This window comes from Diachasmimorpha longicaudata, chromosome 3 (assembly GCF_034640455.1).
Source record: "Diachasmimorpha longicaudata isolate KC_UGA_2023 chromosome 3, iyDiaLong2, whole genome shotgun sequence".
NCBI classification, from domain to species: domain Eukaryota; kingdom Metazoa; phylum Arthropoda; class Insecta; order Hymenoptera; family Braconidae; genus Diachasmimorpha; species Diachasmimorpha longicaudata.
The window spans coordinates 5,697,007-5,724,022 of record NC_087227.1 but is presented as its reverse complement, the minus strand read 5'-3'; the positions used below and the strand labels follow the sequence as shown (position 1 = coordinate 5,724,022).

At 36.5% G+C, this 27,016-nt stretch overlaps 4 protein-coding genes across 9 annotated transcripts; 2 read left to right on the top strand and 2 right to left on the bottom strand.

The window, feature by feature from the left end:
• Nucleotides 1-36: 36 nt before the first annotated feature.
• On the bottom strand, nucleotides 37-5,325 carry LOC135160911 (cytoplasmic FMR1-interacting protein). 3 transcript variants are annotated; one of them, XM_064118041.1, is made up of 3 exons: nucleotides 5,125-5,325; nucleotides 833-4,516; nucleotides 37-595 (listed from the first exon to the last, which is right to left on the bottom strand). In XM_064118041.1, exons 2-3 carry the CDS (start codon nucleotides 4,493-4,495, stop codon nucleotides 383-385), a joined length of 3,876 nt encoding a protein of 1,291 aa, XP_063974111.1. In that variant the 5' UTR covers nucleotides 4,496-4,516; nucleotides 5,125-5,325; the 3' UTR covers nucleotides 37-382. The 3 variants fall into 3 exon arrangements, with proteins under 3 accessions (XP_063974111.1, XP_063974113.1, XP_063974112.1); XM_064118043.1 differs by lacking the exon at nucleotides 5,125-5,325 and adding an exon at nucleotides 4,782-4,975; XM_064118042.1 differs by lacking the exon at nucleotides 5,125-5,325 and adding an exon at nucleotides 4,815-4,975.
• A 439-nt stretch (nucleotides 5,326-5,764) lies between these two features.
• On the top strand, nucleotides 5,765-9,695 carry LOC135160914 (uncharacterized). Of its 2 annotated transcripts, XR_010298657.1 has the most exons (3): nucleotides 5,765-6,142; nucleotides 6,216-8,516; nucleotides 8,728-9,695. XR_010298657.1 is itself a non-coding variant. In XM_064118048.1 (2 exons), the coding sequence occupies exon 2, from the start codon at nucleotides 6,323-6,325 to the stop codon at nucleotides 8,210-8,212; it is 1,890 nt and encodes a 629-aa protein (XP_063974118.1). In that variant the 5' UTR covers nucleotides 5,765-6,142; nucleotides 6,216-6,322; the 3' UTR covers nucleotides 8,213-9,695. The 2 variants fall into 2 exon arrangements, 1 of the variants encoding a protein (XP_063974118.1); XM_064118048.1 differs by having other exon boundaries at nucleotides 6,216-9,695.
• On the bottom strand, nucleotides 9,556-20,035 carry LOC135160912 (peroxidase-like). 2 transcript variants are annotated; one of them, XM_064118044.1, is made up of 11 exons: nucleotides 16,550-16,702; nucleotides 16,362-16,476; nucleotides 15,166-15,300; nucleotides 14,561-14,855; nucleotides 13,818-14,035; nucleotides 12,243-12,419; nucleotides 11,682-12,071; nucleotides 11,103-11,448; nucleotides 10,882-11,038; nucleotides 10,500-10,673; nucleotides 9,556-10,396 (listed from the first exon to the last, which is right to left on the bottom strand). In XM_064118044.1, the coding sequence occupies exons 2-11, from the start codon at nucleotides 16,423-16,425 to the stop codon at nucleotides 10,004-10,006; spliced, it is 2,349 nt and encodes a 782-aa protein (XP_063974114.1). In that variant the 5' UTR covers nucleotides 16,426-16,476; nucleotides 16,550-16,702; the 3' UTR covers nucleotides 9,556-10,003. The 2 variants fall into 2 exon arrangements, with proteins under 2 accessions (XP_063974114.1, XP_063974115.1); XM_064118045.1 differs by lacking the exons at nucleotides 16,362-16,476; nucleotides 16,550-16,702 and adding an exon at nucleotides 19,787-20,035.
• Nucleotides 20,036-21,725: 1,690 nt separating this feature from the next.
• Nucleotides 21,726-26,936, top strand: LOC135160913 (prolyl endopeptidase). 2 transcript variants are annotated; one of them, XM_064118046.1, is made up of 12 exons: nucleotides 21,726-22,000; nucleotides 22,089-22,312; nucleotides 22,690-22,877; nucleotides 23,136-23,361; nucleotides 23,579-23,738; nucleotides 23,933-24,133; nucleotides 24,240-24,422; nucleotides 24,504-24,617; nucleotides 25,062-25,210; nucleotides 25,286-25,498; nucleotides 25,714-26,041; nucleotides 26,345-26,936. In XM_064118046.1, the coding sequence occupies exons 1-12, from the start codon at nucleotides 21,779-21,781 to the stop codon at nucleotides 26,408-26,410; spliced, it is 2,274 nt and encodes a 757-aa protein (XP_063974116.1). In that variant the 5' UTR covers nucleotides 21,726-21,778; the 3' UTR covers nucleotides 26,411-26,936. The 2 variants fall into 2 exon arrangements, with proteins under 2 accessions (XP_063974116.1, XP_063974117.1); XM_064118047.1 differs by lacking the exons at nucleotides 21,726-22,000; nucleotides 22,089-22,312 and adding an exon at nucleotides 22,329-22,538.
• Nucleotides 26,937-27,016: the final 80 nt, after the last annotated feature.

The following is a 27,016-nucleotide window of genomic DNA, read 5'->3' as shown; positions in this document are numbered from 1 at the left end:
TTCTTATGAACATGGGAACTTAAGAACACAAAAATGTAAAAATCAAAGATTCTTTGTATTACGACTTTTTTCATTACAATTATTATAATTGTTCATACAAAATGACATAATGTATCATACTGATATATTGCATATATTATTATTCAAAAAAAAAACTTGAATATATATCTCTCCTACTCTTGTTGTCTTCTCCCCTGTTCGATGAAAAATTCTAAAATGTTTGAGCCTCATTTTCCAATGATTTTGGAGGATGATTCTATCACCTCCACCTACTCCTCAAAATCGTTAATTCTGCGGAACAACTTCACAATAGTAGTTGAGTGTTAGTTATCGTATCAGTGCATTCAGTTATAAATAATTAGAAAATTAAACTAGAACAAATCTATTGGTGATTCATTTGGCGAAGGTACTCGGGGGCATGATAATGCTGCTGGGTGTGGGCGAGGGATGGATGTATCGGGGGTGGAAAGCAGCGGACGTGTTCAACACTCGTTGAGTCGCTGTCACCACTCTTCAAGTATTTGTTTAATACAGCGAATATCTGGGAGTTTAATACTTGAAATCTTCGGATTCTGTCCACCATTCTCTTCAGATGCTAGAACAAAGTTATTAATTCCATTAGTCTCACAATTTTATTCACATCAACGATGAATATTAATATTTGCGGATGGTATTGCATAAAAATGATTGTTCGATATTTATTATCTGGACAAAGAAGGACTATTAAGAGATGATATGAGTTTTTTTCAATATATTATATTAGTGCTATTGGTCTTTATGGAATTTCAAATACTATTCTGGATGGGATTTGGCTCAGGACCCTTCAACTTACAATTCCTTTCACGTTCTCATCCTTTCCATCGACCCGTTGTACCCTCAAAATATGATAACAGAAATCAAGAGCCTCAAATCGTCTCTGCTGTCCCAACAGCACAATCATGGCACATCCAGCCCAATGTAGTCCCTCCCCAAAGAGCTCCTCGACTGTGAACTCTGTGTCTCCAACTGGAATGCAATACACAAATTGCAGAGCACTCCAGAGCCTATGAAATTCCGTGCACTCATCGATGTTCATCACTCCATTGGCAGGAGGTGGTCCAACCCAAATGGGATCATCTAAAAAGCTCTTAAGTCTGCTCAACACCACCTCAAATATGCTGAGCCCACAGCACAGCCTCTCTCGCGTCAACAGGTCTCCCTCCCTAGCAATCATTGCTTGCTTGGCTGTCCCCAGTTTATCAACATTTGGCACAATCTGCAGAGCTGCATACTTTGCCTCCAGCCTCTTTTGCTTTGTCTCCGGCTTTTCCCCGTCTTTGCAGTGAGGTCTCGGCAAAATATTCTGAAAAGGCGCAGCATGGAGAAGATCACAGACCTCTTCCTGTGACAACGCCTGTTCCATCAGTAAACAGAACAGAATGGTATTACCAAATTCTCGAAAATTATGGAACAACTCAGTCTTGGCATCAGGATACTGAACGATATCATTTAGCTGAGCTGAGTAATAGCCGAGAACTCCTGGGGAGCCATAATCGTACCTAGGAAGCTTGCAGACCTTGGGCATAGCTTCCATAAGTGTCTTCGTGAACTGAAGCAAACTACCCTGTATCAAGCTCTTGACAATCTTCAGTAATTCCTCCATGACAACTGCAATTCCTTGATAACCGAGCAGTTTGCACATCATCCGGAAGTGGTGAGGACCAACAAAGCCGGTGTACTGGCCAAACTGAGTGCTGTAAGCAAGATTGAGCTGCTTGCTTCCCCACAAATAATGATGGGACATTTGTGGAGGCTTGTCCCTGTGCACAGGCTGGACAAATTGAATTCCTCGACACTTGACGAATCTGTTAGTCGCAGCGTTGTAACAGTAATTAGGTAGAAAGTCGTAGTTAAGCTCCCAAAATACGTGAAGAGTTATTCGTCCATAGGGAGCGAGAACATTGTGATTGGCTTCTCGAAACATTGCGTCGTACTCGTCAAGGGCTAAATGTTTGCTCAGCAATTTGTGAGTTAACCTGTTCACCTGAAGGAGTCCATCGAGCTCAACGACACCTGTAATATCACCGGATTCGAATTTCGATATGGCTAGATCCAGGGATTTTTGCATGTCCGCATTGATCCTTTGGGTGATCAATTTGTTCAAATCTATGCTTCTTCCAAGTAGCTGCACGTGTCGCTGTTTCAGGAGAGTTTCGTAACGATTAGCTCTTGGATAAGGAAGCAAATAAGCTCCCAGTGCTACACACTCAACTCGGAATCTCTTGTCAAGGAGAATACTCGATGCCAGTTGCTTGTAATGAGCGAATATCTGCTCACTCAGTTTATACACAAATTGATCGAAGCATAAATTAACTTCTGCTTCAACTTCATCGTACAGAAATTGCTTTCTGAAAATTGTCAGGGCATATAATGCACTGTCATTGTATAAATCCAGGGGATAAAGAACGTACTCCATCATGGAGGGCTCTTTGCTTCTCAAAATGTGATCAGTCAGAATCCAGGGCATCGACATCTCAATGGGAAATTGAATTCTCTTTTCCATTGTTATCAGATCGCTGCACTCCTCATTGTGCTGATGACGTACCTGACATTTATGAATTTTCCTTCCCATCGTCATCTCGAGATAAAATTCTCTGTACCAGAGCTGCGATAAATCACAACAATTTTGAAGGGATTCACTGAAGTTGAGGAGATAACTCCAGTAGAAACTGGTCTTATGGAATGTGTCAATCTGCATTAGATATGTTCCATCGATATCTTTTCTCAGTGTTCTCTTGCCACCACTTTTATCAGCAATCAGAGACTCTAGCATTGTACGAACCATGTAAAGTTGGGTTGACGATGGTCCTACATTTCTCCTCGGGACTTTGATTCCAAATCCATTATCGGGATCTTTTTTACCCTTCAGTGCAGGATCACTCAATGGTTCAACACCGAAGTGCCAATCGGCACAGGTCTCTCTCACTGAAACGATGATACTTCTGATGAGATCTTTTTTGTTCTTGATTGCTTTCCGCAGAGGCTCTCGTAGCATCAGCTGAACAAAGTCCTGCAGTTCAGCGTAAATATTCCGTCGAATTGCATCGATAAAGACCGTCTCCATTCGAGCCATCAGTACCTGCAAACCCTTGATCATAGCTATCACTTCGATCAGCGCAAATTTTTCTTCATCCGTGTAGTTGTATCTTGTTGCACGCTCGTACTCTTCGGCCTCTTGAGGGCACTCCTTGTTCATGTGATGGTCAGTGGGATGCAGAAGCTTCCAACTGTACAACTCTGTAACTACACTTGTCCATTGTGACAATAGTTGAAGACCTCGCAGGGCTAGTTCTGCTGTATCTCGATTCTCCGAGTCACTTCCGCACTCTTTGTAAGTTGTTGTCACTTCGTTGGAGTATTTAGCCAGCTCAGAGATGTATTTGACGTGGTCTTCACGAATTTGGGGGAGATGCACCATCAGGTCTGCCTGGGGACTCATGCTGTTGGAGGAGGCTGATAAAGGCCATCTGGACGAGTCAAAGTGCTTCGAACGTTTGATGTAGTTGAATGGAGCTATTTGCATGTCTCCGAATAACGGTACAACCTCGAGGTTCTTAAAAATCCTATCAATTTTGTCGATCTTGATCTTCTTTTTTTGGTCCAGTTTATTGATGTTACAGAGCTCACTGTCCATCAAGAATAATCCAAAACCCATGACTTTTACCAACATGTGTTTCTCATTCGGTGGCAAATACATTTTCGTCTCGAACATGTGAACACAGATGTTCACCACGTCTGCCAGCAGTTCCTCGTAGCCAGGGATTTTCTCCAGATTTTCCTTCACTGTATCACGAATTTTATTCTGGGTCGCAAGGAACATCGAGAGGTTCTGGGATTCTTGGAGTGTTTGGGAGTCTGACATAACTTTGAGGAATTGAGCTGCTCGACGATAGGTCGAGTAATCGTTCTTCACGCTGGACTTCATATTTTTCAGTTCGTCGAGAACTGCGAACATGTTGATGAATTTACCCAGGGTGAGGAGATAGGCCTCCGACACGAAGTCCTTACGTTTCTCCTGGTGACAGAGACGCTTCACCTCAGCTGAGAAACGTTCAATCGCCTTTCGCTGGAAGTACATGAAATTCAGGAGTTTGTTGACCTCGGGGGCAAGAACTTCAACAGTTTTTTCGTAAATTTCAACACGATTCGGTTGCTCGTTGGACTTGGGCTGTGGAATTGCACGAGAGCAGCATCTCCAAGTGTAAAGCATCACCGCGTGCTCGAGACCTTCCTCCAGAAGTTCATTGAGGCTGGCGTGGACAGTCGCTTCTTCTATGTACTTGGCTATTCCAGTGACAAAGCCATTTCTGTCTTCGAAGTTGGTGTCGAAGTTGGCTTGGTAGACTACCGAGCATGGCTGGGCTTCGATGCAGGGCTGCTCATCCGGGAGGGTGAACTCGTCGAGAACATCTACATTGGATAAGGCATCGCCCAGAGTGACCTTGTCCGCCGTCATCTTGGCCGATTGGCCGATAACCTTAAAACAGGGTGGGGTAATGAGTGAGGAGACTCTATCAATATGTCGTGACTTGCCAAAGATATTTGTATGGATCTCTAGTTGTAGCTCATAAATTTATTACAGTGTTAAACAATTCAAAAACAGTTCCTTTGAGACAAAGTTCTGACGTTTATTTTGACAATTCTCATTCAATAAACATTCCACGGTCCGAGAAAGACATTCAACAGTTTTAATTACCATTCACTACGCCAATTAAACAAATAAGATGTCCATATTACTTTACCCTCCCCTAAATATTATCACAAATGTACTCAACTCTTCAACTCTGTCACATAAAATCAACAAACATTACATTGGAGGGATTACACGACCTTTCCCACACACACGCACCACATGCGCATAGTTTTTCACTTCATTGTTGACGGTTAGACATGATTTTTTGACAACTGAGAACTAAATTTCGAATCTCTCAGATCCCTACGACAAAGTTTTATCCATTTAATGTTGAAAGGTATAATTTCATACAGCTGTTGTTCAATTATTCGTTACAGTTACTACCACTGAGCAGGGGAATTAATTGCTCTTCTATCCACTACAAAAGTGGGAACTAACCAAAATTGACTCACCTGTTCTTAGTGATTCCGTCGATTTACAGCACTGTTGAACTCTGTTACAACGATAAATTGAATGACGTGATGATATAAATGAGTAACTGACGTTGAATAATTGGTGAGACGCCTCAGCTCCACCCCCAAGGTAGGTCCTCACTGACACTCACCAACATTACACAGACATCAGGGATGAGGTGCATAGTGGCGATGCACGAACTGCAGCCGAGAGGATAAACTAAAGTAGAGAATCAGATGCCGAAGATTAGGCGAGTCCACAACAACGCTAGTTAGGTTTCCAGCAGTGGGAGGCGCCACTGCCGATTGTGGCGGTAGGCAGTGAACAAAGAGACGTCCATATCACCCTCATATACACACATTCGTACGTAGACAGTTGATAAGTGGTTCCTTCTTACAAAATGAACTAATTATGTCGTTGGTAGGGATTTCCATGCCACCATATACTTGGCAAACGAAAAATTATTTATGCATTTTAATTATGCTCATTAGTTTGGGGATCATTGTAGAAATATATGGTGGTCCTTTATTTTAGTCTATTAGTCCTTTATTTAGTCCCTCTACCTACGTTACCATTAGCCATTTACGGTTTCTCAAAAGAGAATATCTACGGTATGTAGGTACTACAGGGAAAGCTACGAACGAAATGACTCCAATCGATAAAACAACAATTACTATCATCGATAGCATCGGTACAGTGGTGTTCTTCAGCACCGTGTTGCTGTCATGTCGCTAGAACAGCATAATGCATTTGTAAGAAGCCGACGAACAGTTCGCAGTGTGTTACAAAATTATTTCAATCAAAACTCACCTGACACTGACAATTTTCTTCTACTCCACTCCCCCAAAATCTTATCACGTGCTACTCAGATCATCTCTCCAAGGAAATACTCCTGCACAGGCATGGGAGCATAAAATCCATGGAAGTCAACAAATAGCACATAGTGGTGAAAATATATGCCATTGAATCATCAGCAAAATGTATCAACTCTCTCCAATTAACTTGCGGAATTATCCGGTAAGTTACCAGAATTTCTTTTTAGTCCGACACAAACAATTATATATTTACTGTTGGGCATCGTCTGTTATAGGTTATGTAAAGAAGAACATATCGAAGTGGAACAAGACAAACAAAACGTGTAATTAAATTATAAATCCATCAATTTTTACGTCAAATCTATGGTCCATTATTTCTCAAATGAAATCGACCATGTCGTCCCCATACAAAATGGAGTTGAGTTTGCGAAAAATAGCGATGATGCAGACAGCGATAAATTGCTGGGAGCAACATCAAATAAAGAGTAAAATAAAAGATTTCTTCTTGAAACACGACAGCTATACAATTTGTCGTAGAGAAGCTGAAGAAAAGACTGAGTGGACCTGTGAAATACTAGAAAATGTGCGAAAACAGAGACTTCTTCCAGACTCAATGAGAGACGAGATGACATACATGATAACGTCTATTGGAGATCGAATGATAGAATGGTTGAAGTACATCACAGAGAGACTGGAAGGATCGAGACACAGAACTGCAGCACTTGAGCATTACCTGGACAATATTTTCTGGACAAATTATGGAACCATCGATGCAGTGAGAATATTCAAGTCCTTGTGCGTTGATGGAAAAGTCACTGATATACCTTACATGTACGAGGAGGCATGCAATTACTGTCTCGAGGAGGACATTGCGAGTTTCTGGAAGAAGTCCTCTTTGGAGGACAGAGATGCTATTTCATGGAAGAGCCGATGGAACATCGGAGATGACTGCAATGTTCATTTATTGGTCTATTGGAGATGGTACATATCAGACAGGAAATCTCATTTATTTATCAAATCATCATCTCCCCACAATTACGATGAAATTTATGACTTCAATCATTCCGCTAAGGAGAATACATTCAAATTGTCGGCCATCGGTGGTTACGATGTTGCTGTCAAGTATTTTTATCATCAACTGAGTGACGACGAGAAGAGCAGAAATTTGGTTGAGACCACTCTAACTTTACTGAGCGATAAAATATTACCGAGAGTTAAATCCGCGGAGGAGGATTACACCAGGAGGTACATTGATATTCTAGTGTTTCTGATGCAGCAGATGACAACAGCACAGAGAACTGAATTATTGAAGAGATATAAGAATGATATACTCAAGATGTTGTTGACAAATTGGCCTTGGCAAGCACTATTTATTCCTACACTTGATTTAACTTGGGAGTATTTATCAACTCATGATTTTAGATTACTTATAATGGCTATTATAGATGCTATTCTGGATGAGTATGAATTACGAGATATTAAGGATACGACAACTCAATGTATTTTATTTGAGACTTGGGACAAAGCACCATCGGCACTTAAGAAAGGTATATTTAGGGAATGCTGGCAGTTTTTTGACAAGTGTCTGAGAATAATGCAAGATATAACGTTCACTAAATACGTTATTAATGATCCTGACTTGAAAGAGTACAGACAAGAGCTGTTAGATGATGGTCGAGACTTCTATTACTATCTCATCATCGAGGATAAATACCATGTTGTTGAGAAATTCATGAACGAGGTGTTGTACACCGACGAAGAGAGAAAAATTTTCAAGAGTAAAATTGATTCGTTTCATATTTGTGAGTACTTTATTCTGAAATGTCAGTACTGCTCGGCAGATAAATACTCGAATTGGCAGTTCAATACGCCCGAGGAAAGAATACATTTTAAGAATATTTCAAAATCAAGTGCAACATGCATTTCAATTTTTTGCGACATTTGGAAAGAAAATGACTCGATTGCACAGGCCAAAAAGGAGAGTGAAATTTTTTTCAGATGGTTTCTTTATGATGAAAAAGACAGGAAAAATCTGAAAAATCAACTGCTGGAGAGTATGAAATTTTTGAAAATGTTGATTCGTCTTCTTCGAAGCTCCAATGAGAATAAAGCTAAGGAATTTCTAGAGTACTGTCAATTTACGGAGGAGGAAATTGACAGACTGAAATCCCAAATTTCCGACAACGTCAGAGCAGAGGAAATTGAGATAAAGCATAGGGCGGAAGAGAACATCCTGATCGTAGAATTCCATCCTCGTTCTCTCTACCATTGATTTTTCGTGATTGGAATGAATTTTCTGTACATAATATTATTCCAAAATTCATGGACAACTACTGTGTTAATGTAAAATGATAGGTGTATAGATAGCATTAAATTGTGGTAGACTATAGTCTTTTTATGAATGAATCAAGAATACGGAAGATAGAGAGCCGGCTGGATAAAGAATTCAGAAGCGAAATCGGTAAATCGGCTTCATGGCGAATGGAGTTAAATTGATAGTGACTTTTGGTCTATTTGTGATGAATATCTCGGACTCTGAGAGTGATTTATAACCGTCGGTTGGCCCTACAAAAAAGGTATTGACAAAAAATTTTCTATTTTTTTTTATTTTGAGATAATCGTTGATAATAAAAATTGACTTAGCTTGGTGTACCACTCTACTAATGAATCAATTATGTAGTCAAGTTGTGGACAGTGTAGTGAGTGGTTTTAGTCATTATGCTTTTAAATTATTTTAAATCATCGAAATTTTATTGAATATATTCAGAGCTATTTATTGTGATGCAGAGTTCACTAGTGCAGTATTTCCGTTTGCGTTGAAAATATGTCGACGACGAAGAGCTTTGTCGCTGAGGACATTATCATGGATGCAAGAAAATATTTCTCTAACAAACTAATTCAAAGATTCAGACATTACGAAATCATCACCGTGAAATTGTAAGATATCTACAAGGTTACAAAATGAGTAATCGAAATGTGAAGACCACGGAAAGACAATTTTGTCTTCCAATTTATTTTGTATGACTGCTATATTCGAATGCGTGGAATGATGGAGAAATGCGATGAAGTTTAGCTGGTTTTTATGAAGGAAGATATTGTGTAATTATTTTAATGATGTCACGCTGTAAATGTAAATGTGTGGAAAAACGTCCTAAAATTTTTACTCGAAATTCGGTTTTTTAGTCAGATGAACAGAGCAATTACTCAATGATTGGGACTAATTTCAGTTTCCTCGGACCATATAAAATTAAAAAATCACAGGCCTGGAGCTATGAGCGCTTCCACATCTTCAAAAATATTTTTGATCAGCTGGAAGATCCATGCACTAGATCTAATTACACAAAAAAAATACAAAAATAGCAAAAATAGCAAAAAAGCTTTAAATGCAAACCATCAAGTTATTCTCCAAAAACCCCTCACCACCGAATTTTTTAAATTAGTGTACGCCATCATTATGTTAGCTAAATAACCAATTTTTCTTGTAAAAAGATGATCATCTGAAAAGTGATATGATAATTGATATGAAAAATGAACAGAAAGCTTTTATGTTAACAATTTTGCGACTGCCAGAGGAAATACGGGACTCATAACATTGTAAATGACAAAATTCAGTAATTTCTTTCATAAAAAAATGTGTATTTCAATGAGTATCATTATAAAGCTAATCTATGTCTTAAATAGTAAGTGTTGTACCTAATGTCGTCAGTTAGATGATACACAGTCTATTGGATAAATCGTTTAAAAAATTGGAACAATGAGTCATTTTTTAATCTGCAAAAATTCAATCCCCGTTGAACTCTTTCCTCAAACAGAATCTTTAAATAATTATTTATCGTTTGTATCATTCACCACTGCACAGATCGTTTTCCTGCCTCAAATTACATAGAAACTATCAACATTACATAATTATAAGCCATTGTCACTGAGCTATTCATCAATATTCTGAACGCCCAATGATCATTTGATGTGGTATTATCGCCCCTTAATCACTATCCTGGTCTCGGTCCTGAAACCAAGTCTGGATATTCATCCGCCAGGTACATAAACATGAAAGAAAAATCGCTCAGCGATATGCCTTATCTTTTTCAGCAAATGCAAACAGATCGACACTTGGAATTGCTTCAAAATCAGTGCACGAAGCCATTTCATTTCCTCCTTGAATACGTAAAAATGCATTAGGCTGCATTCTAGATATGTGATTGCCATTGTCACAGATAACTCGGGCCAACGTCGTCCGACGTATTTGAGTTAATTGTTCGTTTGTGAATGGATGGGGTTGGGCCATGGAATCATAGAAATAACGATCAGTCCATCGAGTTCTGGCAAATTGTTCAGCTAATAAACATCGGAATGTTGGCCCCAAAATACTGTCGTCGGCAGGCCTCTCCACCATACCACCAACGATTAGGTCAACGTCGTGGGGGTGGTTATAGAGCCCTTGTAATTTCTTTACAATCTGTAATTTAATGAATGATAAAGAGTTAATCGAACGGTTTGTTTGCACTGCAAGACAATAAAACGGCATCAAACGTTTTAAAAACAATAAAATGGTAGACTACCTCTCGTGGAATTTGATCAAGGAAATCATCGAAAGTTGTTGCTGAAGGAAGTCCACAGTACTTGCGATAGTGATTATAACCAGGAAGACCATGATCACGACCACGCTGAATGTCTAAGCTGATAACGTCGAGGCCCAATCCATTTTTATTTGTTCTGAAGAGACTTTGAGTCACCTGTGAAGGTAAAAAATCTATTTTAATAGTCTTCATATTGATAACGTGATTAAACTTTACTCGAATCCTCGGTAATCTCTCCTAACTCGTAAAAAGAAATTGTACCTATAAACAATTGGATATTCTTATATTGAAAAATTAAATAAAAACCGAGAATTCTGGCGGTAAAAAATTCTGGAATGATGTAAAACTAGTTCAGGAGACTTACATCAGCAACAAAATTCATATCCATCTTGCCACAAGTCTGACTAGTCAAACCACGAAGAAGACCATCAAAAGTTCCTTCATTCTCGATGACTCTTGGTTTGTAGAAATGCTCGGATAATTTCAGTGATCCATTGTTACGCCTCTGATCATCGGTTATACTACAAGATACATTAATTTAATCTCGTGAAGTCAATAACGTAAATATAAAAATCGTAAGCTTACCTCAACTCGCCTCGTTTCAATGAATAGAGGAATCTCAGAACAGCTGTCGCGGCTTCGTTGCTTACAGCGGGATCCTCGTACTGATTGTAATTTATTCGACCGTTCTCAGCATTCGAAACAAAGCCCAGGACACGTGCGTATGTCTTTCCCAGAATAGTTGAAAGCCACTCTTCATAGGTGATGTGCTGAATTTCAGCGATAACTATTTGTCTACTTTCTTGATACAATTTCTCGTCTGACCACGTTGGATTCATTTTCGAGAGCTTCTCTGCTATTCTGTTATGCTCTCGCACCCAAATTGTGTGCATTACGGCCAAAGAAGGTTCGAAATTCACTCGATCGTCCCCTAAATTCAATACGTAACAGTGAATTAAATTTGCTGTGAGATTACATAGGAAAAAAATGGTAGAAAATGTGGATTCTTCGCGAGGAAATTGTATTGGAGTCCCATCGAAATTAAAAGTTTCAAATTTTCGATGTTACATCAACTTATCGGGATCGATAAAAATTCTGATATGCCATTTTTACGATTTGGTAAAATCATATGGACATAAAAAATTACATAAATATGAGACTTACCTGCTTTATAACAATTATCAGGATCATCACAAACATCAACAGACGTATTGTGATCAGCCTTTGGTAAGTAGGAAAGCCCCTCATGATCATCCACATGTAATTTTCCACCTTGGAATGTTCTCAATTCTTCGGCTCTCGCATCATCAGCTCCGTAGATTGTTGAACCATCCAAGAAGTGTGTTACTTGGTTCATCTGTTGGATGGGTCCGAAAGTACAATCAGTTTTAACAACCGGCAACGATCGTACGTAATTCATGCAACGCTGTTGTTGCTGTCCATAGACAGGATCTTTTTCAGGCACTGGAATATATGCACAATGTGGATGTATATGACGAGGGGCGAGGAAGTTTCCATCTGACGTGCAGCAGGAAATGGGCTCCTTCGTTGTAACTGTGTGGAACATTTAATTTTCAATCATCCAATCGGTTCACATAATCTTTAAAATCCAATTCAATGGTTATTCGTAGAAATTTACAGTCAATTACTCTATTTTTACTGCAAAATTAATCGCGAGGCTTAAATACTTGCAATTAAATACAAATATTTGAATCAATTTCTTACCCATTTTCCGTACAACAGTATGAGCCATATCATTAGCAATGAATTGTCCCCACTGCATGACAGCGAGTGTCCTGGAAACGTCGAATTGATCAGCACTCCTCGTCAGACTCGTGCTGATAACTCTGGCTCCTGGTAATGAATTGGGCTTCTGCGAAGCTCTCCGTGGGCTTTCAATTCCTATTAGTCATTGTCAATTTTATTAAAAAATCATGAACATCATCATAACGATTTATTTGCGATCCTAACAAACATAAGAGGAGAACCTGATAAAATGGACTACATCACAGCATTTCAAATGCATCTTCGAAGCGAAAAAAAAATCAAGAAAAATTTTCAAATTAAAAAAGATAGACAAGTCTAGGGTAGATGCTGTGAAATAGTCCATTCCACTTCACTCTCTATTGACTATAAATGTGCCAATAAACCTAAAAAGATGACGCTCGCTGTCGCCTAGAAATTATTCTTGAGTAAAAAATGAAAACGCCCAGTCTCTGCTATAGACTATTCCGCGTAAAATAATGATTTGTCCTAATAGAATCCCAGATGATCATGAACATGAAAAATGTAGAGTTCCCACTGCTTAAATTATCCTAAATCTAAGTAATTAATATATATCCGAATTATTTTTACATACACTATTTGGTGGATAGCCCCTTCCGAGCGACACTCGGTGCTCGTATATATGTGTTCACTGACACAACATATTGAAGTATCTTACGTTTTTATGGGCATTATAATAGCACCATTGCTGTAATACAAATCAAACATCACAGCGTCATTAAATTAAAGGTATTGCAACAATTTATTTGCAGCTCTGCTTCTCCCTTTCAATTTCTAATTGCTTAAAAGGCTAAACTGATGAATTGAAGATGATTCATGGTGGCGCCAATGGATCTCAATGAATGTTCCTAATTCTTAAAGAATAGTGAAAAAGTCATTAGTGGTTTATTAATCCCTCGCTCTCCGACTCGATGAACGAATAAATCATTTGATTTTTTTTGATCCAATTATCCAAAATAAATTGAAAAATTTCAGGGTTGAAAAGAGCGTTACATTTTCCTTAGGCCTTATTTGGGAGTGAGGGATTAACATGTACTGATAAGAGAGAACAAATGCAAATAAATCACCCATTATTTTGCAATCTTCAGGGATTTATCAAGAGACTAGTCGTCACGTGGAAAGGTCAAGTCATGATTTTATTCATTCCCCCAGTCATTACTATGAAATAGTAAATAATAATCAATTGTACAGCACTATTTCATTGTCATTTCCTTGAAAATATTTCTACGAAAAAGGTTGTTGGCAATTTCTGCCTAGAACCAGTCGCTCCTGAGATCATTCGACGACTAATGAACTTTGAAAATAGTCGCATTAGATTAGACAATTCCCCAGATGATTACGATCCCTAATATCGAAAAATCCCTGAGGCTTTTGAACTAATGTCTACTAGCTTTAGGGACAGGACTTTGTGAACTAATTACGAGTTTTTTTGCACTTTTTCCCAGTTCTCCGGAGCTTCGCTCTATGCATTACAATTATTGATTATTCCTAAGAGTAAAGTTATTAATTATTTACCGTCTGCATAGGAGGGAAATAGAATTCTCGAGTAGGCAGTCAGTGCACTACCCCATCGTGGATTCTCAAGATTATTGCAAGATCCATCAATGGAGCGATAACGAGCATTGGCTCGACAAGGTACTATTTGTTTAGCAGCACATGATTCTCCAATACTCGTGCCCTGTAGCTTAAATGTCGAGACGAAACTAGCACAGGCTTCGTTACTTCGGCCAAATCTGCAAACATATTAGTCCGTAAATAAACACACATTTGTTCTCGAATAGGAACACCGTATCATTTAAATTTAATTACAACACTTAATTAATGGTGAATATTTAATTATAATTCATTGCAAATTTAGCCATTGCAAACACGGAAGAGCAATGTAGTGTTGTAAGTACAGAAATAGTTCAAGATAACCGAAGATGCGTAGTTCGGTTTTATAAATTATACGAGATTAGATAATCCCATTGAGTCTTTACAATTTTTTTTCCGTATCTCTCAAACGTCAGTACTAGAAGAGGATGAGACGTACAAATGAAACCCTGACGTAACCAGGTTCAAGGTAGTTCATCCAAAAATTTGATGGAACGACTGTTTCTACATGAACACGAACGAACAATGTTTAACATAAATCATGGTACGAGGAAAATCGATAAAATTTCCCCTTTTTACTCAACTTTTTTTAGTTTTCACTCTACGCATTTTCATTTATCCATGAAAAGCTTGTTGATTGAATGTTATATGCTTAATTTAGTTACCTTTGACAAAAATGCTGAAGAAGATACATTGAAGCCTTTGCAACAACATCCGCCTCTAATTGCAGATCAAGTGCATCTTCACTCGGAGACGCATATAAATAGTGGGAATGGGTGGGTGTATCATCAGTCAATCCAATCCCAGCATTGACTAGATTTTTTTCTAATCTAGCGATTCGTTTTGACTGTGTAATTCCATAATTAATGGAATTATTCAGAGCATGTTCACTCACTGCTGGAAGATTTGAGAACTCAATCTCCTCGGAATCGAGGAAAGGCCGGTTTATCTTCGAGTCACCTAAATGAGTTCGATAGGTCATTCATTACATTCACTTTACTGACGTTCTTCAAATTCATCGCCAGGAGCAAAAACAATCAATTGACAATGTCGAAGAATTTTTTTCCAGAAGAGAATATTATTATTTTGCGAAAGAAATGGAAGTACTCATCGATATTAAACAATTAAGCACTCGTTTCCCCACTCGACCCTATATTTATACTGAATGTCTATAATTTTTAGGTGAAAGCTTGAAGACTGCTCTTGAAATTAGAAACATTTTCTAAGAATTATAAGATCCTGCAAAATGAATGCTTGTATCTTCACGTACCAAATCCATGCGGTTGAAAATACAGAGAGATCCTCTCATCGTGTATCGCCTGAGGATGTCCTAAGATTCCTATGGTTTGCAGTAAAATCCATAGGACTGCCACAATGGCAAATGCCCCCGCCATCATTGCACCAGCTGGAAAAAACCTAAACGTCATTTATGTTTCTCAGATCTTCTCATAATTAAAGATTAATTTATGGGTAATCGCTATGAAAACAATGAGATCTCTTCCAAACTGTTCCAAAATGCTTGTTGTCTAATTAACATCTAAAGTAATAATTGTCTTCGTTCAGGTCATAAATAGTATCCCCGACAGCTTTACTAAAATATAATCCCACTGTTTGAGTTGTCCAGCTGTTCATAAAGTTATGCTAAAGATAAATCATGTGCCTGAAAGAGAGGTACAAAATAGATAGAGGCGATTGTGTTATCAGTAACGATGTTATGCAAAAGGTTTGTAATCACGTGAACATGTCAGTCGGTAAATTTATGCTTCGGTAGAGACATTAACAATAATTAGTGACGAATCATAATCAGATATACTCAATTACTGGTATACTCGTCTCGTTCAAGAGTTATAAATTCTGCGAATGCATGTGAAAAAGTTTACGATTTGCCAAACTGATGGAAAAATATGTGGAATTTACGTTTTTGATAATTATGACAGATTAATTAGTGCACCTTTGACGGATGAAATAATTCTTGTTTCTTTATACAGAAATGTGAAACAATGTTTTAAATTCAATAGAAATCCAGGGAAAGATTGAACCCACCAGGTTCCTTCGACGTTCAACCAACGAATTTTTTTGCGGATTTTTACTTTGCTGGCTGTACAAAAATTTTGTCTTTGTTTTGTATCTATTGACAATTCTAACAAGATAACATTTTGAACAATCAACAAGAACAATAGACAATCCTTTTCGGTACTTCGAAGATAACTACAGATGTGCTCCTGAGGATGTTACATGCGAAAAGTGGAATTACCATTTTTCGCAGAAATCATTGTCACAAGAGTGAAATTCATGATTAAATAAATGGCCATTAACACAGTAATTTCCTTCTGTCAATGTCAATCGGCTAAAAAAATTAATAAACATTAGTCGTCTTCGTACAACTGATTGAAATTTCACCGAGCCATTGGAGAAGTTATGACCCCAAGAGAAACATCAGTAGAAATTCGTGTGACAAGCCCTCACCTAAAGTACTCTTCTTCACTTCCTCAAATTTCCTATATCCCTCCTGCAGGAGTTGTACAGCCATTGTACCCGACACCTCCGTCGACTCGGGCTATTGCGAGTGCAATAATCGACGCTACAATTTCTCCCACAATATTTAGTAAAAATCATACAAAATAATTGTGACTGTCAAAAACTTCTCGAATTACCCGATAAAAATAATACCGGCGTATTCCCTAAATATCGGAGATGTTTCCAGGGTGAAAAATATTTTTCTTCTAAAAATATTTGAATAATGTCAAATCGCGCTCTCTTATGTTTACGAAGTTTTGTCTACACAGGGTCGATGAGAACTGAAAATCGAATACATAAAACCGGCCGATACGCAGTCAGTAATGCAGAGTAAGCATGCGCAGTAGAAAATTCCATACTGACGTACAGTAAAGATCAAAAGTTTTTGCCAGTGTTGCAACGTCGTTGAATGCATTTTCATTTTGACAAAGGTTTCAAACAAATGAACATTTTTCGATATATTTTACTTCGATGCTTCAAACGTACAGAAATTCCGAATCCTGAGGAAAGTTCTGGACGTTGACAAACATCCCGGCATCTAAAAATAACCTCAAAATTGTAATGTCTGTCCAGGTTCCAATTGATGCGCATATTAACATTATTCAGTATTCGAATGCCATTGTTTACCTCGTTCATTCATTAATGGGTTTCTCCCGCTCAGCGGTCTATCATCAAACGATTTATTTTGAGAATTAAGCTCTTTATTAGAGGATAAACAGAGCAATGTTTATATAATGATTGGGGGAGGGGGAGGGGGTGGGAGTGATACTCTCGGCATGTGTAATTTCATAATTTTGTTAACAGGAGATAACGAATTATAGAATCTGCAGGTCTTGGTGGAAAACTTATGGTCGCATATGACTGTCTCGATCCCGTCTGACGAGCACGTGAACGCTGCGTGATGTTAGGATGCTGGCGATGGAGAGGGGAGCAAGGACATATATATGACGATTAATGGAAATTCGATGGGTGAGAGAGAGAGGGAGAGTAAGAAGTACAGTAAAAAATTCAAGATAGAGTACTGTCAATTGAAATATTTTTCAAGAAGAGGTTTCTTTCATTTTCCGAAGGCTATTCCATGTTGGAATGTTTATCGTATATTTACTAAATGAAAATTATTTCGTTAATGTTGTGGGGAGAACACAATATTTAGTCCTTTGATTGTTGTATTTGTACATGTTGAAAGGAAAAATTGAACGAGTTTGGATGATACGGCATCGAGAGTTGTCTTTGTCCTAAAATTTTAAGAAACAGCTGATCATATTGATGTTAAAGATATGTCGTTTTTACGGTTTGTTGCTGTTCAATGGCTTCCAAAGTTTCGTTATCGTGAAGAATATTTCTACCGTTTTAGGAAGGTTTTGGAAAATGCAGAAAACTTGACAAAAAATTTTGAAAAATATATGCACGACTGTGATAGTTTGTGGGTCATGGCATAATGATTAAAGCTGAAAGGGATAGATTCTTTTATGTCCAGCTATTGACAGTTTCCCAGGAATTTACAAAAAACATAAAAGATGTAGAGATATCAACAATAACTCCTTAAGAATGAGCTTATCGTTCGATCAAGTACAAATTGTTTCTATGATAATTTTTTTATTTGTTTAAACTAGTGTTGATGTTTGGTTTCAGAGAAAAAATTAAATAGACTGGAAGCTATAACAGCATCGAAGATTTTTTCTCAGTTCTGTTGTTAACAGTAAGATCAAATTTCAAATAGAAGTTGTTCATCACTCTAACGTTTTCAATTTGTACTGAATTTCTAACGAAAGTATGAAAAGGTTTGGCAAATCATTCAGTGAAAGATGTTGGAGATTGCCTATCAGTAGTTTTACTCCAATTTTTTCAAGAAAACGTATTTCGAAGTTCCCACGGCTATTCGCATTGAGGGCTTATCATATGTTCAAGGGGAGATTATTTCTTTAATATTATCGGAAGAATACGTCATTCCATTTTTAAATGTTGTGTTTATGTTTTGTTGTGAAGAAAAGAGGGAGTTTGATAGCGTGGAGACTCTTTTTCTTGGTGTAACTACTAAGAATGAGATAATATTTAAAGCACGAGTTATTCATCGTTTATAAGATTGAAATTTATGCGGAATTCTTAATGAATGGACGAGAAAGAATAATGAAATGTTGACAAACCATTGTATGACAAATCTTGAGATTTTCCGAACCAAAAAAAAACGAATGAAAGATGGATTTATTTTTTTTACAAAACATATTGCGTTCTGGGTTTTTCAGTTATAATCTCCGCGGAAAAATTTAAAAAATTAAGAGGAAAAACATTTTTAATGGAGATCCATGTTACCCTAGGTGTCCATATTTCCATTTGGGTTTGGAAAATGCATTGGACTCGTTTAGTTTCCTATTTAATGTCCAGAGAAATTAATTCAAAGAAGAATATGCACTGACTCATACCGCATTGTCATTTAATTGAAATAAAATTTTCCCTTATCCTTTTTCCCCATTCTTGTTCCTCATTGCAATTGGAATCGGAATATTTTTTTTACCCCAACGCTGATCTAGCGTCTATTTTCTATTATTACGGGGTGGGGGTAGCGCACATGAGGGTTTAGAGAGCTCAGAAACAAATGAGTAATGAATTAGAGCAAGTGAAGCTGCCGTTTAATTTCCTTAAAATAATTTTATTAATTCATTAGTTCATAGTATTCATGAAGTTATTGAATTTATAAAATTATTGATGTTATGCTCAGAAATGTTTCTAAAAATTTAAGGAGAATAAGTTGTACAGAGATATCATAAGCAACTTTCCTAGTGCACTAGATCTCCTCGATAGAAAATATCTTGAAAAAAACGTTAAACTTTGAACTAAATGATAAGAAGTAACACTTTAGGAAATAACTTTTTTACGATGGGGTCTCCTCGTAACTAAAAGCCGGTTTACTCTGAGAAAAAAACTAAGTTCTGCTAATGAAATATTCTTTTGAAACGAATATGGAGTGAGTTTTTGAATGAAAATTTGAGATTCTTGATTGTCTAAAACAATTATCATAGGCAAAATTATATTTTTCTTTTTAAGGTAATCTGAAACATCAATTGAAATGAAGAAACGATCCGTTTCCTAGTCATTAATTTATGTTATTCTCTTTAAATTCCTCAGTACATGTTTTTCACATATTATAGTTAGTCCCTAGATCATCCCTAGAGTACAGTCATGTCTTCCTCGTGTCAAAATAAAAATATATTATTAAAAAAAAAACATTTTGTACTTCCACTGATTCATTTATTCAATTCTATTCAAATTTTACTCATGACTATGAGTTTTTGTTGACCATTTCCCAAATTATTGAAAACTAATGTTAGATAAATTTTAATTTTCACCACCATTCAATCGTAGAATTAAGTACTTACTCGTAACATGTGTCGCAGCAGTTCAATAAAAATCACAAGTGAATATTTTTTATTGTATTTGAAAATAAAAATACGATTGAGACGAGAAACAATGAAATACAAATAACAGTTCAGTTAAGTTGTCAAGACACGAGTAAACTAATCTGCTTCGTTCAGTGTCTCTTAATGGTTCACTCAAGTACATGTACCGCAATTAATCTATGTTCAAAAGTCCCCCGCCGTAAATGAACTCAACTATAACTGCGTATGGCGTTTATATACGGAGGGAAAACAACTTATGTCGTATCTGCATCAATAGGTCAGAATGGGTCATAACATTTGTCTTATCATTGAAAAATAAGACGTGTATGTAGAACACTTGGATTCTATTTGAAAAATTGTGACAAAGTCGAATAGAATTCTCGTGTCAAATGTGTGAGTCACAATCCTCATTTGTACATGAGAAAATTGTGTGACTGTATTTGATGTGTTAAGATGAACTTTTCGATATCGGTAATGTTGTCATGTTGTATTCATCATAAAATTCGCGGGAAAAATCTAACGAGAAATAATTTAGTGAAGTAATGTTACAAAGAAAAAAGTGATGTGAAGAAATCAAGGAAAAACATTTCATAAACAGAAATGTTTACGGTTTGTTAAAACATTTTGTTCTTGTAGAGACAGTTATAAGTTATGGCTTCCCATTTTTATATTTTATAATTAAATATTATGCTCCGAAATTCGGTGGAATAGTTTTTGTAAACGTAAATATTGTCGAAATTTATCCGTCGACATTAATAAACATATGATCTATATATTATTTTTTAATTCTAAATTTATTGTAAAAGAAAGTTTAATTTCATGAACGTTACAATTTAGTAAGTAATGCCTTTCAAAAATTCTTTGGGGACCTCTCCAACTGAATCTTAAGGTAGAGGAAGTAACTTTATTCGTAGTTTTGACTTTTAAAATCAGTTTCAAACATAAAATTGCCGAAACCCTCAATTTCAAAATCCCTCTGTCACGACGAAAGTAATTTTTTCAAAGCATTAATTCTGTTAGATTAAAATTTCCTAGCAATTCTTTTCGCACGTGACAATTGGTGGAATTGACATTATCAGTGTTTGCAGGACAGCGTTTTAAATACAGTAAAAGACAGGTTGATATATGCACAGGTGTTCGATGCCAGGTTTTCTCATTTCGAGGAGGTTTTATTTATCGTATAGTTCAAATAATAAAGAATTATAAAATATATGCCAAAGTTTTCCGAAGATAAACCGGCGAGAAATATATTGGATCAGATAGTGTGATTCTATAAACAAACAAATTGAAAAATCCTATGATAAAACACCTGCGCATATCCTATTTGAATAAATTCCTTTTCGCCTCAGAGAAGGTCAAGAGAAAACATTTTATATTCAAGACTGGGCACATGTTTTTCTGTTCAACACTGCGTCTCAGAAACTGGGAAGCCACAATTTCTACGTTACTTCTATCATATATAATTAACTGTTTATTTTATTTTATTGAATTCAATAGAATTTATTGACGTCACAGAACTAGATCTGGCATGCTCCGCTCCATGAAGTTTTTAATTTTGTACTCTAAAGTACTTTTTTTGTAAATACGGTCTTTGAGGTACAAAAAAATCACGTAATGAATCTCAAATAATCCAGGAAAATCGTAGTAATTAGAGTAATTTTAAAAGTGGCTTAAAATGTGTGTGTTTATGGAATATTGATAATTCTACCGGGTTTTTATACATTATCGACAGATCGGTAATGTAGAAAAAATGCTGAAATTACCATCGCCTGATTAAGTGTTATCATCAGCATCATTATTCCCATTATTATCTCCTCGACATAATGAGCATTTCTTGGATTGTATTTGATTGTATAATTGGATTGTGAATTAAAAGCAGTTGAAACATCGCGATAATTGCTTTGAGAAGGAAAAAACATGATCCGTGGGGCTCAGAGCTCTCTAATCACGTCCCTGGAGCTGCGCAGCATAATGGCTGCCGCGGCTTTGCTGACAGGCAGTTTACACCAGTTTTTACCATTCATCCGTAGTGGTGTTAGGAGCACTAAGCTCAGTAGATTAATTACCACAAAAAGTACCAGCAAAATTTATCAATTACAAAGGTGCAATTACTGTTCTTCGACAATGGCGAAGTTTGAGTACCCAGAAGCAAGGAGAGATGAAGAATGTTCTGAGAATTATCATGGCGTTGAGGTTAGTGTCACTGGACTTTTGTTTTCCAACATAACAACACTTCATCGTTCACCGTTAGTTGATTAATTTTTTTATTGTATTCTACTAGATAAAGGATCCATACAGATGGCTTGAGGATCCTAAGGGAGAGGAAACCAAGGCCTTTGTTAATGCTCAAAATGCAATAACAAGACCTTTTTTGGATTCCTGTCCAGTGAGACAAGATATTCACGATCGTCTTAAACAGCTGTGGGACTTTCCCACATATTCGTGCCCTGGAAAACATGGCGACAAGTATTATTTCTATAAAAATACGGGACTGCAAAACCAGAGGTCGGTGACAATTTCGTAGAAAAAACATCAAAATATTTATTTTTAACGATGTTTGTTGCTTTTTTATCGCGAGAACTGTCAACTGGCCATCATCTGAAGGCCTTCAACCATTTATTTATATTTGTATACGTAATATTAATTGATATGCACAAAAAAAGTAAAGCCAGGTGTTGGTACAAACTAAACGTGATAAGATGAGGAGATTTATTAGCGACATAAAGTCGAGGTAAAATGAGACTATTATTTCGACTATCCTTTGAAAATATATACTCTCGGTAATATTGCAATTGATAAGTTATTTTTAAATAATTTACTCATTCTGTTGAATAATTTCCTCCAAAAATAATGCTTTCTAACGGTTCTGACATTATTTTCAGTGTTCTCTACGTTCAAGACACTTTGGATTCAGAGCCTAGAGTATTCCTAGATCCAAATAAATTCTCGGAAGATGGTTCTATTGCCATTATGACTACAAAGTTCAGTGAAGATGGTAGCATATTTGCCTATGGATTATCAAACAGTGGTTCTGATTGCAGTACTATCCACTTTATCAATACAAAAACAGGTTTGTTATTATAGATAACTAAAGTGAGAGAAAAGCAAGAAAATTGTCAAGCAGATCTCTTTTTTAAACAAATATCAAGGTTATGGAAAATCACGAAAATAACTTGCCTCAATTGTCTCTCTATTTCAAAGAAATATTGCTAATTTATGAGTATAAATTATTATTAATAAATTACGGATAAATTTTGATTTATCATTTCTGGTTGGAGCGATGCTATTTCAAGATAAACTCATTTTCCATCTGTTGTTTAATTTAAAGGCGAAAAGTACCCGGAAGTCCTTGAAAAGATCAAGTACTCGTACATGACGTGGACGCACGATAACCGGGGAATATTCTATGGAACTTATCTGCAGCAGGAGGGAACAACTGATGAGATCAAAACACTCGGTGCGAAAAACCAGAAGTTGTGCTATCATCTTATCGGGACTCCACAGTCTGAGGACGTTATCGTCGTGGAATTTCCCGAGGAGCCCCTCTGGAGAATGTATGGGTCATGTAACTTTACGTAAATTTATGGGGAGAAATGATAATTATCGGATATTTATTCAAGATTATTGCGAGATTTGCTATTTGAATTGTATAAAATTCTGTGAAATATTTATGTACCTGTCTAGTCTTAAAATTCAGTTTTTCAATCTGTTTAATCATTTCTCGTATATTTATTGATCAAATATATTATTGCTATTTTTTTTTTGTGATAGTGGTGCCGAAGTTACAGATTGTGGAAAATGGTTGATCGTTACTCCTCTGAAGGATTGTCGAGATAACCTGGTGTACTTTACAGCACTCGAGCCAGGAAAAAAAATCGATGGGAAACTACAGCTGACTAAAATAGTCGAGAAATTTGAAGCTGATTATGAAGTTAGTATATTGAGAATTATGTGAAGTACCTTGCAAAAGCGTAAGAGCAAGCACAAAAATGAAATGATAAACATTTTGTTAATATTTCAGGAAGTATATCACCTCAATAATGAGATTTTTCTAAGAGATGTCTGCAATTTATTTAATGTGCTTGCAAAATAATTTTTAGATTACTAATTTGTTTTTATTTTCAGTACATTACGAATGATGGTACCAAAGCAATCTTCAGAACCAACAAAAATGCTCCCAATTATTGTCTCATATCCATCGATTTGGAGGATTACGCTGAATCCAAATGGACTGTGTTGTTACCAGAGCATCCAGAAAGAGTTCTGGATTGGGTTGACGCTGTGGATGGAGATAAGTTTATGGCGCGCTACATTAAAGAAGTCACGGTAATTTGATCGAGCAGAAAAGAACAATTTCTGTAACTTTTAGGAGAAGAATCCTTATCATTTGGTTAAATTGCATAAATTATCCATAAATGAACCATCGTTTCAGGACGTCTTGCAACTTCACAGTCTCAAAACTGGTGAACTATTGCGAAAATTTCCACTAGATCTCGGCACAATAGTAGGTTACAGTGGAGATAAGAAGTATTCAGAAATTTTCTATCAGTTCGCTTCATTTTTAACCCCAGGGATTATCTACCGAGTTGATCTAAAGACTGATGAAGAACCACAAGTGAGAACTGATAAAAATACTATATCATTTAATAATGCATGATAAAATCGACGTGGAATTTTCACTATTATAAATTAACAGGTGTTCCGAGAAATCAAAGTCAATAATTTCGATCCCAAGGCTTACAAAACCTCGCAGGTGTTCTATACGAGCAAAGATGGCACCCGAATTCCCATGTTCGTCGTTATGAAGGCGGTAAATATTATTATCTACTTATATATTCAGCAGAGACATTTTGGGTTGTGAACATTCATCTTCATTTGTTTATTTGTTAACATCAAAAACTGGTCATTTCGATTAACATTTTCAGTATTGACGAATTCATTTATTTGTATTGTGTTATTTAATTTTATTGATTCTTAATTTCCTCTCCACAATTGCACTATTCTAATTTCATCAATTCCTATTCGTATTAGATAATATTTTTCCCCGGGATTCATGAATTACCATGTAAGATGACGAAGAATTACGTTCAAGATCAATGAAAAATATTTCACTTTGATTCAGAAATAATTGAATTCCGTAGCTGTAGTTGGACTGTACGTCCATTTGGAAGCAATTAACATCTTCAAAATTGATTACAAGACAAAAGTAGATGATGAGCAGATTTCTTTATCGCTTATATTCTGTTGGATTTAGAATGCTGTCCTGGATGGATCTATGCCTGCACTGCTCTATGGCTATGGTGGCTTTAATGTTAGCGTTCAGCCAACGTTTAGTGTCACTCGACTTGTATTTATTCAGCATTTCAATGGAGTCCTGGCGGTGGCAAATATTCGTGGTGGAGGGTACAAATCATGAATTAAATTCGTTTCCCTTCTTCTAACTGAAGATATTTCTATAATTTCATTATTTTATCACAGAGAATATGGGGAGAAGTGGCACAATGGAGGACGTTTTTTGAATAAACAGAATACTTTTGACGATTTTCAATGTGCAGCCGAATACTTAATAGAGAAGAAGTATACAACGTCTAAAAAATTGACGATTCAAGGGGGAAGTAATGGAGGAATGGTTATCGCTGCTTGCGTTAATCAAAGACCGGATTTGTTCGGGGCTGCTATTGCAGAAGTTGGGTAAATATGTACACACAATTATTATTATTGTTTCACTGGGCAAGGATTCACATGTGAGACCGCCAGACTAGAATAATAATATTTAATCATCCTAAATATTATCCTTTGCAGAAGAAATAATTATTCTATAATGAAGAGAAAAATTAATTCTGATGTAAATATCACTAGTAATTTTCCATTGAAAATTTTCACCAACAATTTGTTCTAATTTCTAGAGTTATGGATATGCTTCGATTCCACAAATTCACTGTAGGCTACGCCTGGATATCGGACTATGGTAGTTCTGATGAGAAAGAACATTTCGAGAATTTAATCAAATTTTCACCACTTCATAACGTCCGAGCTCCAGAAAATGGCACTCAGTATCCTGCCACAATGTTGTTAACTGCCGATCACGATGATCGAGTTGTGCCATTACATAGTTTGAAATTGATAGCCACAATGCAGCATAAACTGGGAAAACTTCCTCAACAGAGTAATCCAATTTTGGGGAGAATCGAGACAAAAGCGGGACACGGTCACGGTAAACCGACGACTAAAATCGTAAGTATCAACACAAGTAAAACATGATCGATGTTTACAAAATATGACGGTATTCCTCGCATCAAATTGTGGTAAAGATGTTTGAAAAAATTAAAAATACTGCGCCATTGGTTTATGATGCGCAATTATTCATTTCAATAACTAGTCGAAATCCACGAATTATTATAAAGGATCGACACTTCCACGACAACATCCGACTTTACCAAACAATTTGGCAATCAATATGAAGCGAATACCGTCACATTGAGCAAAATAAATTAACCGATTGTTTCTATAATTGTTTCATGTTTACTATTCTCTCAGATTGAAGAACGAACCGATATACTCGCATTTATGACTCAAACGCTGGGCCTGGAATTTCACAAGTGAATAATGAAGCCGAGGAATTCACGATAAACTGCGTTTTTCACGTGCAAAATAAATTGTTTTGTATATTTCCTCGATTACATTCTATTCCATTGAATCTGAGTATCTATTTTGATACTCAATACACACGCTATCAACTAATTAGACCCTCTCAGTGATCTAGCCCCCCCACCTGCGAATTCGTATCATTATTACCACGTGCGAGACATTTATGGCCAGCTAAGTACACCCAATTTTCCCGATTATGAAGTTATGCTAAATGATTCGTAAAAAGGAAAATCGATATTACAAAAATACAGATTCAAAAATTTATAATTTCTATGTTGTAAAAAAAGATTTATTCATATGGAGTTTTAATACATTTTTTTCAATGGAACGAAAGTGGTTTTACTCAGTACTCAAATGAATTTTAATTATGAAATCCTCTGAACCATGAAAATAGTTCAGAATTGTGGAAATTCAGGAAATGTCTTTTGCGATTTTTTAATCAATTGAAAATTCTTTTTCGAAATAAAAAATGTCTAGTTGATGGATTCGTCGTTTTCTCTGGTCTAAGACAAGCCTACTCATGTTTACCCATCTCTTATTATAAAGTTTAAATCGCTTGAC

Coding starts and splice junctions, on each gene's coding strand:
- LOC135160911 (XM_064118041.1), bottom strand. CDS start 4,495: ATGACGGCGGACAAGGTCACTCTGGGCGATGCCTTATCCAATGTAGAT. Junction 596..832: donor ATGAGAACGTGAAAGGAATT/GTAAGTTGAAGG, acceptor ACTTTGTTCTAG/CATCTGAAGAGAATGGTGGA.
- LOC135160914 (XM_064118048.1), top strand. CDS start 6,323: ATGAAATCGACCATGTCGTCCCCATACAAAATGGAGTTGAGTTTGCGA.
- LOC135160912 (XM_064118044.1), bottom strand. CDS start 16,425: ATGGCTGTACAACTCCTGCAGGAGGGATATAGGAAATTTGAGGAAGTG. Junction 12,420..13,817: donor ATTTCCCTCCTATGCAGACG/GTAAATAATTAA, acceptor AATGACTAATAG/GAATTGAAAGCCCACGGAGA. Junction 12,072..12,242: donor TACTGTTGTACGGAAAATGG/GTAAGAAATTGA, acceptor TGTTCCACACAG/TTACAACGAAGGAGCCCATT.
- LOC135160913 (XM_064118046.1), top strand. CDS start 21,779: ATGGCTGCCGCGGCTTTGCTGACAGGCAGTTTACACCAGTTTTTACCA. Junction 22,313..22,689: donor ACGGGACTGCAAAACCAGAG/GTCGGTGACAAT, acceptor CATTATTTTCAG/TGTTCTCTACGTTCAAGACA. Junction 25,499..25,713: donor GCTGCTATTGCAGAAGTTGG/GTAAATATGTAC, acceptor TCTAATTTCTAG/AGTTATGGATATGCTTCGAT.